The sequence below is a fragment of the Pectinophora gossypiella genome, chromosome 7, assembly GCF_024362695.1.
Source record: "Pectinophora gossypiella chromosome 7, ilPecGoss1.1, whole genome shotgun sequence".
In the NCBI taxonomy this organism is placed as follows: domain Eukaryota; kingdom Metazoa; phylum Arthropoda; class Insecta; order Lepidoptera; family Gelechiidae; genus Pectinophora; species Pectinophora gossypiella.
Window position 1 is genome coordinate 8,877,826 of NC_065410.1, and position 18,493 is coordinate 8,896,318.

The 18,493-nt window shown below is 40.4% G+C and overlaps 1 protein-coding gene across 1 annotated transcript; it reads left to right on the forward strand.

Moving 5' to 3' along the window:
- The first annotated feature begins 444 nt into the window (after nucleotides 1-444).
- LOC126367992 (signal-induced proliferation-associated 1-like protein 3) lies at nucleotides 445-17,696 on the forward strand. Its single transcript, XM_050011812.1, has 15 exons — nucleotides 445-1,403; nucleotides 3,381-3,614; nucleotides 4,175-4,460; nucleotides 4,650-5,250; nucleotides 5,877-6,012; nucleotides 6,994-7,109; nucleotides 10,275-10,407; nucleotides 10,788-10,955; nucleotides 11,448-11,617; nucleotides 12,335-12,497; nucleotides 14,265-14,407; nucleotides 15,097-15,276; nucleotides 15,912-16,013; nucleotides 16,798-16,962; nucleotides 17,471-17,696. Exons 1-15 carry the CDS (start codon nucleotides 770-772, stop codon nucleotides 17,579-17,581), a joined length of 3,342 nt encoding a protein of 1,113 aa, XP_049867769.1. The 5' UTR covers nucleotides 445-769; the 3' UTR covers nucleotides 17,582-17,696.
- The last annotated feature ends 797 nt before the right edge of the window (nucleotides 17,697-18,493 follow it).

Sequence of the window (18,493 nt, forward strand, 5' to 3'; positions counted from 1 at the left end):
GTACCCTGCAAAATCCAAGGAAAGTCCCTCATTACTTCGATCTAATTCAAATAAATTGCAACAGATGGCGTTTGAAAGTAAGAATGGCACAAAGTGAATGTAATGTTCATTCAGTTCGCTCATTCGTATCGTCACACCTGAGAATGTGACCAGTGCTAATATATTTCTACATAGTTTTCTATATTTTTCTTTTCAATGACTTAACTATTTCTAGTAGAATAGTTAAGTAACCGACTCATGTTTTCAATGCTATCGACGTCTACATACTAATTATTACACTAAAATGTAAATACAATTGTACTTTAAGTCACACTAATTCTTCCTCTTAATTATAATATCAGAAAGTGTAATCCGTGTGTGTTAATATGGTGCGGATTACGCAAAACAGTATGGCAACATTGATTGTGCATTTTTGATTTTCATTCATTTCATTTCACTTACAACTTTGCCTTGTTGTTTGCCTTTGCTAATGCAGAAAATCGTTTTATAATCAATGAAATCTTTTATATAGATTTTAATCAGACCTTGTAGAATCGTACAATAATAAACTACTAAAAAGTGTGTTATGTGCGTGTGTGTTACTTTTACGATGTGTAATCTAGATGCAAGTTTATGGATCTGTGAATACAATATTCAATCACGTATATTTTAGTATTTTGCTGCACGGCCGAGGGCTTCTAACTTAATTGCAATGTGCAGGTAATACTGTACCATCATTGACCCTAACTCCCACTTTATACAATGAAATAGTACTGGACAAAATAATGCCATGTATGCTCCAGATCATCTTCGAAGGAAGGAAGCCAGAGATGTTATGTACCGCAGTAATTCGAGTCTTGACCTAATATACGCAGAACATCCGTCGGGAAATGGTTTGCGACGCGAATACGGGAGTCATGGGTCAATCGACGTGATAGGTGGCGCAAACGACAGGGTGCCCGCTATGGTACATAACTACAGCGGAACCTCGCTATCCGATAAACCGCCGGGGCTGGGCCGCGAGCGCCTGGCTGACGTGATCGCCGGCGACCATGCCGACGGCCCGCCCCAGCGAGCCAGCGCCAGTCCAAAGCCAAGACTCAAACTCAACAAGCTATGGGGGGGTGCTGCACCTGCACTTTCCCGTCAACCACTCGACGACTCATCGTCTCTCACCCCTGAGCAAAAAAGGAAACAATTTGCTCACTATGACTGCCAATCACTCATGGCTAACCTGAGCTATGCTGCAGAAATGCGAGGTGCCCTTCTCAGTCGACGTCGCAACACAACCACCGGGGCGTCAGCTGCATCCCTACTAGCTACTAGAGGCTTGCCACCAGGGGAGGATACTGTACCAGATACAGGAGATGGAAGAACTAATGAATTAATAGAAAGTTGTCCCTTCTTCAGAAATGAATTAGGCGGTAAGTAAATTTCTTACATAACTGGTGCAGAGTGGATGTATTAACTTATACTATCAATTCTGCCTACCCCTTCAGGGACACATACTTGTTACATGCATTATGATAACAATAATAATTATAGAATATGAATAATCTGTAATAGCCACATATTTTTTCCTCTTTGAATAATAACATTTTTAGATTATAACTAACTGTGCAGTACTGGCAAATGTCTATAGAAAGAGTTATTGCACTCGCTCTCATGGTATAGAAACAAGAAGGGTTCTTTTGTTGATTACAATCAGCATTATACCATTTCTTTCCTTACCATTGTAGTCAAAGTATTACAACTTAGTACAGTGCAGAATAACCATTGTTTTGATGTGAATTGGGTGACACAAATATTGCTCTCACACTTGACATTGTTTCTTGGAGCACATGACTAATTTTATAGTTATAGTAATAGTGGTTGTGAACATAAAATTTGTAATAGGTAGTAGCCAAAAAGTAAAATTTTGAACACTTATCTTGAAATCAACACTACTACCATTACCCTTATAATGGCTAGTGACTAACATATTATTACAGTTATTGCTAAGTTGCAATACCCTCAACGCTTCCATTGAATAACTTCTTATTAGTGGACTAATTATGCCCCGGTCAGTCATGCATGGCTTGTACAGTCAATGGCATTAAAGATATGTGAAAGAGTGTCTATTATGTATCAGAGGAAAATTGTTTTGTAGAAATGCTATAAATTATTAGAAGTCAAAACCACACAAGATGCTTTGGTTAAAAACAATTGTTTTATTGTTTTTAGAATTTCCTATGTACATATCTATTCCAACTATTGTACTTGTGATGTTTACTGTACATTTGGTTTTAATTAATAATGTATAATGGAAATTGTTAATTTTTCTAGATAAGTGAATGATTCCACTTTCATTTGTTCAATGAACTGTGAAAGATTACAGAATGATAATTTATTGGATTCCTATCTAATCATAACATTAGCGTTGAAAATACTAAATTAATTCTGTTCTAAAATATTGAAAGAAACAGTTTTAAACTTTTTACCTGAAGTAAAGCCACACATTCTCTAAGGATGAGTCATCACAGTCTTAAGACAGGTTTGTACCAGATTTTATGAATGAATGTGTGCCTGTCTTACTCACATTCATAGTACAATAACAAGTGTTAATAATCAAACCTATTTTATAATGTCTTATTTGGACAGAGCCTTTTCAACACATTGTTAATTGTTCAAAATGTAAACAATGTTAGTTTCTTACTTCATCTCAAATTTTTGTTCATACACATTCTTTACATACAAGATCTACGTATCTACTAAACAAGCATATAAATCAGATTTTATCAAAGAAAATTTCTACTACATGCACATAACTAGGGATTAATGAGGCTTTGCATTTTTACTGGCAATTTCTTGTCAAAATTGATTATACATAAATTATGAATTTGTTCATTCTTCATTATAAAGCATGAACTGTGCAAGTATTATGATTCATTTATGGAAATTGGCTAATATACAATACAGCTCTCTATTGCACACCAAAATATATTTGAAACTAAACTATACAATAAGAAAAGACTACATTACTTACTGGTATTATGCAATTTTTTCCAAGTGGTCTTCATCTCTAGCATCTGAGCTCTAGAATAACACCAAAATCCCAAACAACACCACTTTCTTTTTCAGTTTTACTTTCTTATAATATTGAAATAGACTCCACCATTTCTCAGTGGACCAGCATAGTGAAGCATGCTTCATACCTCTTCCAGTGTAATAAGGTGACGCCTATTCCCAGTAATGGAATGTATTGCCTATTTAGGTATATTGTTGAAATAAATTTTATACACTGTTGTTGTGGATATTCCTTTTGTAATGACAGTTTCTGCTACAATAAACATCATACCTACTAGCATAGAGAAGAATAATATGACCTACTAGGTAAAACTACTGTTACTTTCTTTATCCAGGCGAGGAAGAGCGTTGTGTCTCGTTATGTTGGAGAACATCTCGCGGCGCCATACCCGGCCAGTCCGGTGGTTGGCATCGACCTAAGGCCGCTTACGGGGTGTCGGTCCTCGAGTTCCCACCGGGCAACTCGCACTGGCGCCTCGGCTGCCCCTTCGCGAGATCCGTAGCACCCTTACCCATCGAAAGCCAAGACCTAGGTGCCCTGTACTACAGAAACTATTTCTACACGCAACGTAAGTGTCCTTTTAACACCATATCATCTTACATTTGACGTAATAAGACATACATCAAGGTAAAATACGTCACAAAGGGAACTTAAGTCAGTATGCTGTATACCTTAAATATAAGATATGCCAATCTAGCCTTTAATATTATATCTGAAAGTAGTGTGTCAGGACCATATTAAGTGTAATTTCGTGGTCAATGTCTACCTCAACGGGACATAGGCGTGATCTTATGTATGTTCTATGAAAATCTATGTGTTTCGAAAACAGTCCTGGAGTTTTTAAAGATAGAATCCTTCTCTCTCTAGATAGATAGAGGATAGAGACAGGCATTTGCTAAGTAACCCTGTCCCACCTGAGGTCTCGTCGTCACTTACCAGAGAGATGAATAAAATAAATCTCATCTGTATAAGATGTTAGTGACATCGTAACGAAAAAACAGAATGTGTTCTTGGCTGTACTAAAAAGGATGGTGTTTAATTTTAATTAAGATTTTGAGTTTTTGCTGCGCCGTAAAGTTTTCGTTACGGTGTCACTAACAGCCTGTATTGTTTAACTTTCACCTACAGTTCATCAGAATTGGTTCGGCATGGACGAGACTCTTGGACCTATCGCTATATCCATCAAGAAGGAACGAGTGGAACTGCGTCGCGGCGGAGGCGACGTGTCGGCACCTACTTCGCAGCTCGCCTGGCAATATCGCCTTATCATCCGGACGTCAGAGCTGCTCACCCTACGAGGCTCAGTCCTCGAAGATGCCCTGCCCACCGCTAAACCAAGCAACAACAGCGCGACTTATAACACCAAAGAAGTTATAGAATACGTTGCGCCAGAATTGCAGCTTAATTGCTTAAGGTTAGTGTGTAATAACAAAAAATAAACAAACCTCGTGATTCTGACTCTGATTACAATCATTAATAGAAATTGCATATAAAAAAAAATACTCATTCGTTCCCTTTCGTAGCTATAGGTATTTAATTAGACAATGCCTTTTAATACTTTCACAATAAATTCAAAACAAAATGTTATTGTTTGATCTTCTAGGCTCGCGACTACAAACAGCGGCGCCGAAGAACAGTTGTTACGCCTCGATGAGCAATGCGTCATCAGGCATTATAAAGTCGGAGTAATGTACTGTAAGAGTGGCCAATCCACTGAGGAGGAGATGTACAACAACCAAGAAGCAGGGCCCGCCTTTGTTGAATTCCTTCAAATGTTGGGCCAAACAGTCAGATTAAAAGACTTTGACAAGTACAAAGCTGGCTTGGACAACCGAACAGACTCCACGGGGCTTTATTCTGTGTACGCTACGTACCAAGGCTGCGAAATAATGTTTCACGTGTCTACTATGCTTCCGTACACGCCGAACAATCGACAGCAGTTATTAAGGAAGCGGCATATAGGCAACGATATTGTGACGATTGTCTTCCAAGAGCCCGGTGCGGCGCCTTTTACGCCTAGAAACATCCGGTCGCAGTTCCAGCATGTTTTCGTGGTGGTCAGAGCGATAGACCCTTGTACAGAGAACACGCACTACAGCATAGCTGTCAGTCGCGCCAAAGAAGTGCCTTTATTTGGGCCACCCATCAAAGATGGAGCAGTGTACCCTAAGGGCGAAGCGTTTACCGATCTGCTTTTGAGCAAGGTAAGGTTAAATACAAGTAACATGTAAAAAATAATCAACATCATAATTTAAGAGCCACGCTCTTGTCGGTGCAGCATTTAAATACTCTCCATTCTGCTTTTTTAGGGAAAAATAGGGCAGTGGTTTCCCTCTTGCCTTCCGCCCCGAAGTACTCTGTCTGACGCAAGTGAAATGGCGCCCAGAGTAGTCTATTACAAAGCCATACTAGGACTCCTGTCCTCCGCCTCTGATTAGTACTGACAGTTACTGCTGCCCTCTGTGAGGTTCCAGGTTACAGTCCCTGTGACTTGCCCCTTCCGTCCTGCATTGCCGTACCGATGGCTCCCATCTTCGCCTCTGCAACCGTTGAGGTCTTCACCCGTATCCCTGGGCAAGGGTTCTACATTATACCCCGTAGGTTTGGGTCCCTATTCGAACTCGGCCACCATCTCACTTCGGCCTACTGAAGTAAGAGGCGCCCACCCCCGCGGCAAGGACGCGCCGAACAGGAATTGCTCAAGTGGAGGGCAGAGAAGTTGACTCTGTCCCCCCTGGGGCCGGGTTAATGATCTTGTATAGAACCAAGACCAAAGGCAAAAAAAAATATAATATTTGTAATCCGTAATAAAAATATGATGTATTTTAAGGTAATAAACGGAGAAAACGCAGCTATCCAGTCACCGAAATTTAGTACAATGGCAACGCGCACGAGACAAGAGTACCTGAAAGATTTAGCCAAGAACCACGTGACGGCCACCACACTGGAGAGCGGACAGAAGTTTTGTGAGTATTATAATTCAATTACAACAACCTTCTCCCTACTTGCCCAACAACTTTCAAGCAATCAACTTTCAACCTCTGTGGGTGTATTTTTGTTTTTTTTTTTTTTTTTTTTTTTTTATAGCAAAAATCTCAAAACACTAACGTCTTATCATTTCACCGAAATTATAATAAACAAGTGGACTTCATAAAACAAACGTTATGCCATCAATAAATATAATGACCATAATTTCAAAAATCATCATCAATGGAAATTTTAAAACCGATTTTGAAATAATAAGCTGCATTTATTACGTAAGCACGATAAGCGGCGCTACTAACCGCAGTGCGAAAGAATGCTATCCCATCCCATACATTTTTCCTTTGATCACTTCGTGTTACAGTATACACAGGAAAATAGAGAGTTTATATTATATTGAATACATATATTATACTTTGGGTACATACCTAACTTTAAAATTGAATGCCAGTTGCTGATAAACTGTGTAGCTTGTCTGTCGTATAAGTTACCAACAAATGAAAACCTCTGTGGTCCAGTGGTTGACCGTTGAGCTCACGTTCCGGAGGTCCTGGGTTCGATTCCCGGTGGGGACATATCACAAAAATTACCTTATGGTCCCTAGTTTGGTTAGGACATCACAGGCTGATCACCTGATTGTCCGAAAGTAAGATGATCCGTGCTTCGGAAGGCACGTTAAGCCGTTGGTCCCGGTTACTACTTACTGATGTAAGTAGTCATTACATGAGCCATGTCAGGGGCCTTTGGCGTCTCAATAGTAACCCTGACACCAGGGTTAATGAGGTTGGCACTTCACCTCACAACCCACACGATAGAAGAACAAATGGAACAGAACCTTAACTAACTAGTCTTTTTTAATCATCTCCGTCATACCTAGTAGGGCTGTATAAGCTCTTTTTCTTCTTCAGGTTAAGGTTAGCTTGTGTTCACAGACATATTTGCATGTACCTACTATTTTTTTACAGCAATATTTTCGTCGTTATTGATGAAAAGCAGTAGCAACACCAGTAACAACGCGGTTCTACCGCGCATCGACAGCTGCGCCAACGATGTGCTGGTTGGTGGCGCTCTGTGCTTCCATGTAAGTTAAATTATAACGTCAAATAGTAATAAATTCGTATATTTCTCAATACAAATTCTTACTCTGACTAAGCTGCACTTTACTGCCCGCTATTTCTCGCGCGAAACGATTTATTTATTTGTACACAATAAAACAGACACAAGGAACATACAAAGAAAACAGATAGTACAGGTAAGCTTATCTCTAAAGAGATTTCTTACAGCTGACCTACGTGACAAGAGAGACATTCAACGTATAATATTATATAGATAGACATAGACATACATACGCGTACAAATTATTTAGAAATTACTTATATTAATATAAAACAAAATAGAAACCTATTAACGACAACCTACGATTTAATAACAGAAAGCAAAACAGCACTGTCAATTAATTATTTATCCGGTTTCATAACTTTATTAAGGTGATGCATTTCAGTCAGCTAGGTAACGCTGCGTCAGCAGATGGCGTTACTTCTGCAGTTTTCGTATTTTTTTCCATTTATTCGTTTAGTGTTGAGTTCTGACCCAGTGAAATGTTAGGTGGCGAAATCTTACATACATTATCTTTAAGTTAAGCTACAATTTTAAAGTATTTACTGCAGATATCATATTAAAACATTGCATCAAAAGTTGGTGTCATTTCAATTTGTGTACAAACACGAAGCTGTCACACACACATGCGAACTAGGTTAGCTATTAAAAGAGATGCATAATTTGAAGTCTACTTCTAACTTCTAAATGGCGCATTTGGTAAAGCAGTCGCCGCCATTCTTAAGTTTCACGGTTCAAACCCAAGTGCATGTTTTAATTGTTTTTACTTTTTGTATTTTTTTTTACAATTGAATTTGGCGAACCCGTCTATTTGTTACGGAATTTTCAAAAAGTATCACTTTTACCAATAATATTATAATTATACAATAATGTACTTTGCATTAAAGTACCTTCCGTAATTTCCGTATTTTTTATTTTGTAAATTTCTAACAGGCATTAATCGCATCAGTGAACATGCGGCTAACTAAAAAACTACTGAACCGATTTTCATACGGTTTTCACCAATGAGTAGAGTGATTCATGGGCGTGCTTTAGGGTATATAATTTATACAAGTATTTTTTTTTTTGTATAAAATGGTTCAAAAATGATGATGAATGTCAAACATAATTATCGTTACAAATATAGCCGACTTGGAGCTTTCGGCGAAAACGCTGCCTGAGCCCATTGAGATATAACAAAACAATGTATGATTGAATTGTTCCTTTTTTGTAGGTCTACCGAAAAGTCCACAATATGTCATAATAATTATATTGTGTATAAAGAATTGTGTATATGTATTGTATGATTTTACAAATAACGATCACAGTACAGTAATAATAAGGTAGATTTTTCCTAAATTGCGTCGGTTCAAACTTTGACGCACAGGACGTCCCGCAAGCACGGCGCTGATGTCGCAGTATCCGCATATAATTATTATGACTTGTCATTTAGTTCCAATAAAATCCGCGGGACTTCATACGTATGTCAGTGACAGCTGGTTATAGCATGCGGGACACTTAGCAGCTAATCGAATTCTATGTTGTTTTCGCGCCCAGTCCAGACGACTTGCAGCGCATTTCTGGACTTATATTTACGCGTGGTGTTTATTGTTAGGTTAGTTAGTTCAGGTTAGGACGTCTTTTTTTAACGAGGACGTTAAAAAAAGACGAGGCTGGGACGTATTGAAGTAGTATTTCCATATATACGCGGCCTGAAATGGGCTGTTTCGGGGACCTGAACTGGTTGCTGTCGAACTTATTATCACGTTTTCTTGATTAAAATTCATAAATAAGTCAAATAGAAAAAAGATTTTCGTTAGTTTTAGATCTGTCATGATGTCTGTGATGTTTGTTTATTATACATAAGAATTTCAAAATTTATCTTATTTTTTTTCCCAAAGGGCAAGGCAAAGGGAACTATGCCCATACAGCCATGTCTTGTGTTTTTTTTTCTTGATGATGATTAATGAAATGATGAAACCTAAGCCCCCACACAGACTCGTACTCCGAACCCCAAACGAAGTAAGCGGCTTGTTGGCGCAAAGCGAAAATAGATAGGTACACTTTGTTTATTGAATATTCCGATTTAATAATACTATCGGGAATGTTTTCCGACTAACTTAATGTGATCATTAACCACAAAACACCACTTCGTATTGATTATTTAGATTATTCAATGAAGAAAGCAACCTTCCCATTCCCGGTCCCACCAAAAAGTCCGCGGCAAAGAGAATATAAATAAATCTGTATGTTGGATGGAAAAACAATTAATTATAAATGACTACTATTTAGGCCGGCAAATGCAACAACTTTTTTTTTGATTTGGTTTTCCCCGAAGGGTAAGGCAAAATGAACTATGCCCATACAGCCATTTCATTTTATGTATTGATTTTTTATTATAATATATGTCCTCTTTTAAAACACGGTACTTACCCATTATTTAAAAATGTTTAAATAATATGCGTTAAAACAAAAATATTTTTCCAATATTCCTTTTCTCAGATTGTAGTACTTTTAGTTTTTATTTATTCATACAAAATCTCTTTATAAATTGTCACTGACATTCTTATTACACTTGTCAAGTAGTCAAAGCCTTTAGAGAAAAAAAAACTATCACGCACACAAACTAACATTGACACCACTACACGCTCAGCAAATACACTGTAATCTGCACCACTACAAATGTAGAATTGATCAAAATTGAGGGTCTGAAATATGGTACTTCTCGTATTCGGATCCAAAATTTTTGTTAGTTTGCGAAAATAATACACCAAAATATTACTATTTATCGGTTTTATAACAATATTCCTCTATCCGTTTTCCTGTAGCCCTGCATCAACTTTTGTATGGAAAACGAATCACCTTAATATCGCTATCTAACGAAAATTTATCTCCTTACATTGGTGCCAATTCTGTCGGACAGTTCTTAAACTAGTACCGTCTTTCACTTACAATAAGTTCGAGAAAGGGATAAGTGTTTTAATCCTGCCAAATTAAATTATCTATCTAAGGACGTTTTCCTATTGTTTTAAGAATGGTTATTTCGTTCAAATTACTCCTCCTCTTACGAACCCCCATCTCCTTATCTAATATCGGTTCAAATTATCACAGTATTTAATAATATTGGATTATAAAATATTTTTCCTTACAGGTACAAGTACAAGACGAAGGTGCGGGCGGTTCACTGCTAGACTGCATCATGGGAGTGTCGGCAGATACCGTGGTGCTCATAGAAGAAGGGACGCGGCAAATTGTGCTGGTTCTACCCACTAACTCATTGCTTGGTATGTATTTGTATAAAATATTTTTAAATTGCTATCTTCGATAATCTTCCTACGTTTGACTGACGTTCTTGTTAATCTTTCCGCCCGTTTATATATCGCCCTATTCAGATAATTTATTCGAAGCTATTAAGCCAATCTAATCTTTTGTATCCGCCAGTGGATAATGGCCCCTTTTTTAAAGGTGGTAGTAATCCAAAGCGGAAACTAGAAATAGAAGATGCTCTGTCACTCTCTCCCAGGGATTGGTCGCTTCTTGCACGTCTCACGTCTTCTCTCCTCTTGATCGAAAGCCACCTTTTTTATTCTTAATCCACCCATTTTAAATCCAGTGTCAATCTATTACAAGCCTTTGCACATTATCTTAATATGAACTGTTCCAGGCTGGGTGGTGAGCGGCGGCTGGTCGCGCGTGTACTACCACCGCGGCGAGTCGGTGCGCGTGCGCGGCGGCGGCGGCGCGCTGCTGCGGCGGCTGGCGTGCGTGGCGCCGGCGCACGCGCAGCGCCTGCACGAGCTCACGCTCGAGCGCGGCGCCGCCTCGCAGCTCGGTATGCCATTACACCATTTTTATTACCATTTAGCCTACAACATCCCAGCACACCCTGTGCGAGCGAGACAGAGAGTCCGCGCGCACTTCCCCTTATTTAATCTAAGTCCCAGAGGGGATAAATGTAGCTCGGCGGCCAGTACAATTTGATGCTGGGCGGAGAGTTACCGTTTTATACCGCCGCTTTATAATGAAAACCAAGTAAACAAAACCTCGCAATGCAAAAGCTAGTTTCAATCCAGGTACAAAATGGTTCCAATTTTTACACAGAATGAAATTAATTGAAAGAAATCAAAGGTCGAAGAAAGGTTTTGACGAAAATATGATTATTTTTAAAAGGCGCTTGCGTGGTTTTCACTATCAGGCAACGATACGCAGTATTATTGTTTATTCTATGGCAACGGTCTTCCTTCAACTATAAGTAGTAAATCTCCAAAGAAATACTATCCAATAGCATGTTTAGGAGAGGTGTGATTGTGTGTCGTGTGCGCAGGGTTCCACGTGCAGCCGGACGGGCTGGTGACGGCGGTGGAGGGCGGCGGCTGCGCGGCCCGCGCGGGCGTGCGGCGCGGCGCGCGGCTGCTGGAGGTGTGCCGCGCCGCCGTCACCGCGCTGCACCACGACCAGCTCGTCGACCTGCTCAAGACCTCCGACCCCGTCACGGTCAGCGCTCCACTCTCATCACATCACTTACCACTTCACATCACCTCCATAACCTGTGCATTTGACTACAACTGCCGAACTATAGATTGTTGATAAATAGGCAACACTAGATTTGACGGATCCGAGATTTTTACAGAACCTTCCAGCTCGCGAAGGGAAAACCAGCCCTGTACTGTTATGTCACATACCGGCGAAACGCATTTTTCGGGAATGTGGGTTTTGTCACGATGTTTTCCTTCACCGCTGAGCTCATAATAATCATTTCACATCCAAATTTCAAAATTAATTCGACAAAGTAAGTCATCCTTCATTTCGTTCAGTAACACTGAATTCAACTGTAATAGGCTAGTTTCCTGCAACCTGTGACGTTATAGATAAACGTGACAAAATATCGCACATATTATTACATTCTTCTTTATTAAAATTCACAAACAAGTAAAATAGAAAAAGAAAATGAAGCGGTTGACCATTGCTATTCAGCGCGGTAATGCAGCGAGCGTTATGGGCACCTTTACAGCGGGAGCAGTCAGGGGTGGATTATTTTTTGACTGAGTTCATTTATAATGTATCTATAACTTTAACATTTGTTAACAACAAAATAAACTTAACAAAAAATAGACAACGTTTTTGTCATCTTTAGATCTGTCTTTATTTAGTATTTCATAATTTGTTTATGACCTAGGAAACTACCCAATTATAATTTACTTCATTGTTCAGGTAACAGTGACATTCGCGAGCAGCTCCAAGTGTCAGTGCGAGACGACGTTAGAGGAGTGGGCGCCGCTGGCCCGCGCCGACGCACAACACCCGGGTCGACCGCGACGCGCCTACGAGCGTGGACACTCCCCGCCCCGCTCCGATAGCTCGGGCTATGGCACCGGTGAGCTACATCTACTTGATTACTACAACTTACTAATGCCAATGTGAGATGACGTTCCAATGGACGTCGCTAAAACGGACACTCAATATTCAATATTCTTTATTTGCATACTATGATGGTGTACAAATTTGTAAGTTACATATGAGTTTCACAACACAGACCCTTTCGGGCACAACATAATTACCATTTTAACAAATCATCTTTTTAAATATATATCTTATTTTTATGTATATTTTAATATATAACTTTTTTATATAGTGTTTTCCATTTCCCTTAGCCACTTCGTTCTCTCTGACAATAGGGTCGTTGACAAGTATCGAAAATAACGCGTTTATCCATCAGTGTCGAAATTCGTTGAAAATTTAACAGTTACAACTACCCGAAATCGGATTTGAAAGAAATGGCAAAAGGAACTGATGACGTCACATGGTACTAGTGCTTGTAAGCTACATACAAAAGCCGTTTTTCTATAAAGGGACGGAGCATTTCTCTAACTTCAGCATGTTCACGTGATAAGATTGATGCCATAAAAAACCCTAACCCGAAAGACACAACCCCTAATTATTCCTTAATTATCATATTTGTACAATTCCCCATTTACTTCAAATCATATTTGCGAATCTTAATTCCGCGAAATGTGATAACGAAACATCCGCTACGCAGTTGAAATATAATTATCCCTTTTATTAATGTTTATCATATCGTATCACATATCATAATTGATACTGTGATGTCATTATCATTAATGATAAACATATGTTTACTAAAGATAACAGTTGCACGTAAATAAACTTGTTGCAAATAGTTTTATTTACTTTCGTGTGATGTGCGTAGTGCTTCAGGATATTGCTGTCTCGTATAGTAAACCTTACCAAAGAATAACAACGCAATATTTGAATGTGAATTTGACAATGATTGTCAATGATGTGTCAGAATGTACTCACGTTCTTGTGGCTTATTTAAACATGGGTAAAGTATCTAATAATAAGTGTTATTTTGAAAAAATAATAAAGATTTATTCTCAGACATTACAATCCATAGGTGTTAGTAATTACAATCTTATTTTATTGCTAGTAAACATACACATTTTAAATACAATGAGGATGAAAACTAGAAGCTGAAATTTAAGCGGCAGCACTGTTGAGTGTCCTAAACATAGGTGCATCCGATCTGTCACACTCAGAATACTGTTCGAAGTTTAGCGCATTCGATTTATTGTTACAAAATTTAAAAGTAAAGAAACGGTTTTTCTTCCCGCTTATTTGTACGACAGTAGTGACGTAGTTTCTGCCTCTACTCTAAAAATGGCGCTTTCTGTGTAGGTGTACAGTCATAAGCAATATAATGTACCCACATTAGGACTCTGTCGCACTAACATATTTGACATTTAGTGAGACTTACAGTTCAATTTGTCAAAAAAGTTAATGGGACATGGTACCAAAGTGTATACATATTAATGCTCGTGACCGTACTATAATCTAAACCGTGTACTCGATTTAATACTACACTGGGTGTTAGTGGCACCGTAACGAAAATTTATACACAATCTAAAAAAATAATATGTATGTGTGTGTATATGTGTATGTATGTTTAATATGTTTGTCATATAAATCTTTATTTTTAAAACTGCGAGAGATGATTCTTCTTTTTATTCTGAAAATAATTTAAAAAACACAAAACGTCATGAATATTAACTCTGAATCATGAACTGAATCCCCCCTTTGTGTTCGGTACGACGTCACTAACTCGGTGTACATGTCGTTGCAGGCGGGTCGGGGCGCAGCGCGCGGCGCTCCCCGCAGACGTCCCCGGTGTCGGAGGCGGCGCTGCGACGACGCTCGCACGACGGCGCCGCCTCGCCGCGGCACCCCCGACACAAGCGCGCCTCCGCCAACACCAACTCGCTAACGGTACGTTACTATTCTCACATTTAATGTTTACAGACACATTTTACGTCATTTGACGCGACGTGACTTGTAGTTCAATATGAGAAAACCACATAAGCGCCTTTTTAGAAAATCATATTCTGATGTACATTTTGTTAATAAAACCTTCTATAGACAAGCTAGTTTCACACCAGGTAAAATAATTGTTCTCAATTTTTACTCGGAATTAAATTATTTGAAAGAAATCGAGGTTTTGTTGTAGAAAATCACGTCAGAATGTGATTTTTCAAAATCGCGTTTAGGTGGTGTTCATTATAAGGCGATTATATGGATGGATGCCTCCATATAATCGCTTTAACAGCCTCCGTGGTCTAGTGGTTAGAGCGTTAGGCTCACGATCTGGAGGTCCGGGTTCGATTCCCGATGGGGACATTGTCGAAATCACTTTGTGAGACTGTCCTTTGTTTGGCAAGGACTTTTCAGGCTTGAATCACCTGATTGTCCGAAAAAGTAAGATGATTCCGTGCTTCGGAGGGCACGTTAAGCCGTTGGTCCCGGCTATTAGCCGTAAAAACACCTCCATCAACCCGCATTGGAGCAGCGTGGTGGAGTATGCTCCATACCCCCTCCGGTTGATTGAGGGGAGGCCTGTGCCCAGCAGTGGGACGTATATAGGCAGTTTATGTATGTATGGATGGATGTATGTTATACAGGAGGAGCTGATGCGTCTAATGGACGCGGAGCTGGGGTCAGGCGCGCAGCAGGCGGCGGGCCGCGGCGGCAGCGTGCCCGCCACGCCTGCGCCCGCCGCCGCGCCGCCGCTGCCGCTGTGTGACGCCGCCGCGCTCGACTGGGCCGCGCTCGTGCACACTGCCACCAGGGCCATGCTGCAGGTACATGTAACACTGGCATATCCACTAGTTTCAGTGGGGGGGGGGGGGGTTGTTGTCTATTGCTGATAAGGCTAATAGCCCGCTAATACGACACCTTGTTGCCATCACCAAGTCAAATTTAGTTTTACTTTACTAAAATAAAATTAAACAAATACAAACAACAAATGGAACTTGTTGTCTTAAATAAATAATAAAAGGAGGGATTGACTCTGAAGAAGGAACATTATGCCACTACTAGTACCGGGTGAGAGCCGTCAGCGCTCCCTACTAAATGTATAAGTCACTTAAAAAAAAAGTAAACGAAACGTATACCACACCGCGGACACTATACAAAAATCTATTTTTGCCGTGTGCCGCCTAACGTGGAATTACGAGCGAGACAGACAGTCCGCGCGGTCTTCCTTCTTTTAAAACTAAAAACTTGTATTGGGCTGGGTTTTCTCTTGGTTTGAAGGTCAGACAGCCAGGCGCTTCTTAAAAAACTGGACCTGTCAAATCATCAAGCTGCGAATCTCGTCAGGAACCGGATAACGCTAGGAAGATGAGATGATGATGGTTACAAGATATCTGTCTTGTTCATAGTCGACATATCTCGGAGCACACATTACCTGATTATCCGCTTTTTCGTTTTACAGATTTGCGAAGAACATCAATATCCGTCGATTGACAACCCCGATCCGATGTTGGACCCATTGACAAATGAACCGCCTGTCCACGACTCTTGGTCTGATGTACCCGTAAGTAGAACTCGTGCACGTTCAGTACTTTCCGCCCATTGTTTCTCACAAGACATGGACACTGTGGCGATACTGGTGAATAAAACTTAATTTCTACAGCTACAACCCTAGATAGGCTTAGCGTGATGAATTATAAAACTGTAAAAGTAATTACAGATAGCGTTATTACGCTAGCTAGTAAGCGTGCGTGCGGCGGCAGCGGAGTCGATCGAGAAGTGGGCGGTGCCGATGTGCGGCGTTCTTGTCGCCCTTTTCGTTTTCTGCGGGCTTAGCACCGTAAGCGTGCGACTCTTTCACGCCTCGACATACGTCACCCATCCCTCTCACACAGTACTGCACAGAAAGAGATGATCTCTGTCGCGGCGAGAAAGAGTCGCCTGCTTACGGTGCTAAGTTGTCTCTTTCTGCTGAGCCGCGCATGCGTGCGTGTTGGTGTTGCCAACAAGCTCGGATACATCGACAAACATCTCGTTCTTCGAGATAGACAGTCCGCGCGCACTCCCTTACTCCCTAATATCTTGTGCTATGTAGACTAAAATGGGAGAGTGAGGTAATTCATGCTTGTTCCAAGCTGATACGGGGAGAAAGCGAAGAGTGTCGATGTCGATTTTGGGATTGGACTTTTTGCGAATGGGACATTAAGCGTCTAAACCATTCCATGTTTTGATGTTTAGTAAAAAGTAAATACCCAATTATGGTTCTAATCTATTCTAATACATAATATAAACTCAGGCCTATTTCCCACTGGGGTAAGCAGAGAGCAATACTTGATATGACTTTGCAGACCACGGACACGAGCCCGCCGCTGCCGGCGCCGCCCCCCTCTGCCCCCGCCGCCCCCGCGCCCCCCGCGGCCGGCGCGTGCGGCTGCGGGCTGGCGGCGCGCGTCGCCGCGCTCGAGGCCGACGCGGCGCGCGCGCAGCGCCACCAGCACCAGCTTGAAGAGGAGGTACGCCACTGGCTCTATTCTACACTATACCATACAATAACGAATAATACGTATAGAACGGCAACTCTCTGCGGCTGAGCTAGGTTTACCTTAGCTCTCCTCAATCTTTAGTCTTCAATCACATGGTCGTCACACACTCTGATGCGCGTGTACGATGAGTCGTCTACTCATAGCAATTTGTAATGCCGACGCTTCATACGGGCCTAAGTGATCGCATTGCCAGATCCCGGATACTTCATACAAAAAACTCGTTTTACATAGCAAAGTCAAGCATGAAACCACGAAGGGAAATCGCAAGATTATCATACAAGCACAAAACTTGCAGTCCCCTTTAGTATTAAGTGTCTTAAGTTAGTACTGAGCGGCAACCACACCGAACGACATAGCTGCTGACTTCATCATTTACGTACATATTCCTGGAGTGGCAACAATAATTTTTCGTTCGCCCATAGAGTAGATCTTCAACAAACAACATATTTGCCTAATTGGCATGTAATACAACTTGCAGGTTCGTCGTCTCCGACGACACAACGCCCGTCTGAGAGAAGAGTCGGCGCGCGCCGTGCTACAACTGAGACACTTCACGCAATGGCTGAAGCGCACAGTCGACCGCCAGTGAGCACGAACATTTACCTTACACGACGTAAATACTCCACCGAAACGAAAAAGACATAATTACATCGATATATCATTCATTTGAATGACACACGTAAGCCCTAGCTAATGTAAGCAGAGCTACTCGTAAGACATACTTCAGTAGAGTCATGAAAATAAAAAAATATAATATGCTATAGTCGATACTGAACAGCGAATAACTTATGCCTTATTCTACAAACTTACATGTTACACGAATATGTGCTTAGCAATTATTCCGTCAATTAATGTTAAAATCAACCCAGTGACGTTTTTATTGGATGGCTAGTTAGGGTACGTCTTTTGACCACCATTGTAACAAAAAAAAACATAAACTTTGAAAGAAAATGAATCACAAACCTCTCAGAAAGCTGAATAGACAATGTTGTTACGTATTAGCAGCAACACGGGATAAGGAGTAGTCATACGCAAGCGTTCCTCTCTATCAAAGTGCACATTTGTTGCATTCGAAAACTAGTTTGTATCCTAGCTACTGATCTTGTGACCGAGCGATACCGGCCGAGTGCTTACCGGCTTGTAGATAGTTATCGATAGAAGTGTCAAAGAAAAGGAATATATACAGCCTTGGCTCTCGTGCATATAATCATATAAAAATAATATAAATATTGGTTATATTATAATTAAAATTAAAGTACCTAATAATTTGCTGATTATAATAACCACTATCATATTTTAACCCTAATTTCTCTGAACATCTTTTCAAATATAATCGAATATAAATGTTTGTATCGATAATGGGTATTACAAAAAAGTAACGGGTCGCAGATTGCAAAAAAATATAGAAAATTGTATATCGAGAAAATACGATATGACTACTCCCCTCCGGTCCGCCGGATGCCCGTGTTGCTTCTATGCATATTAGGCAAACATAACGTTA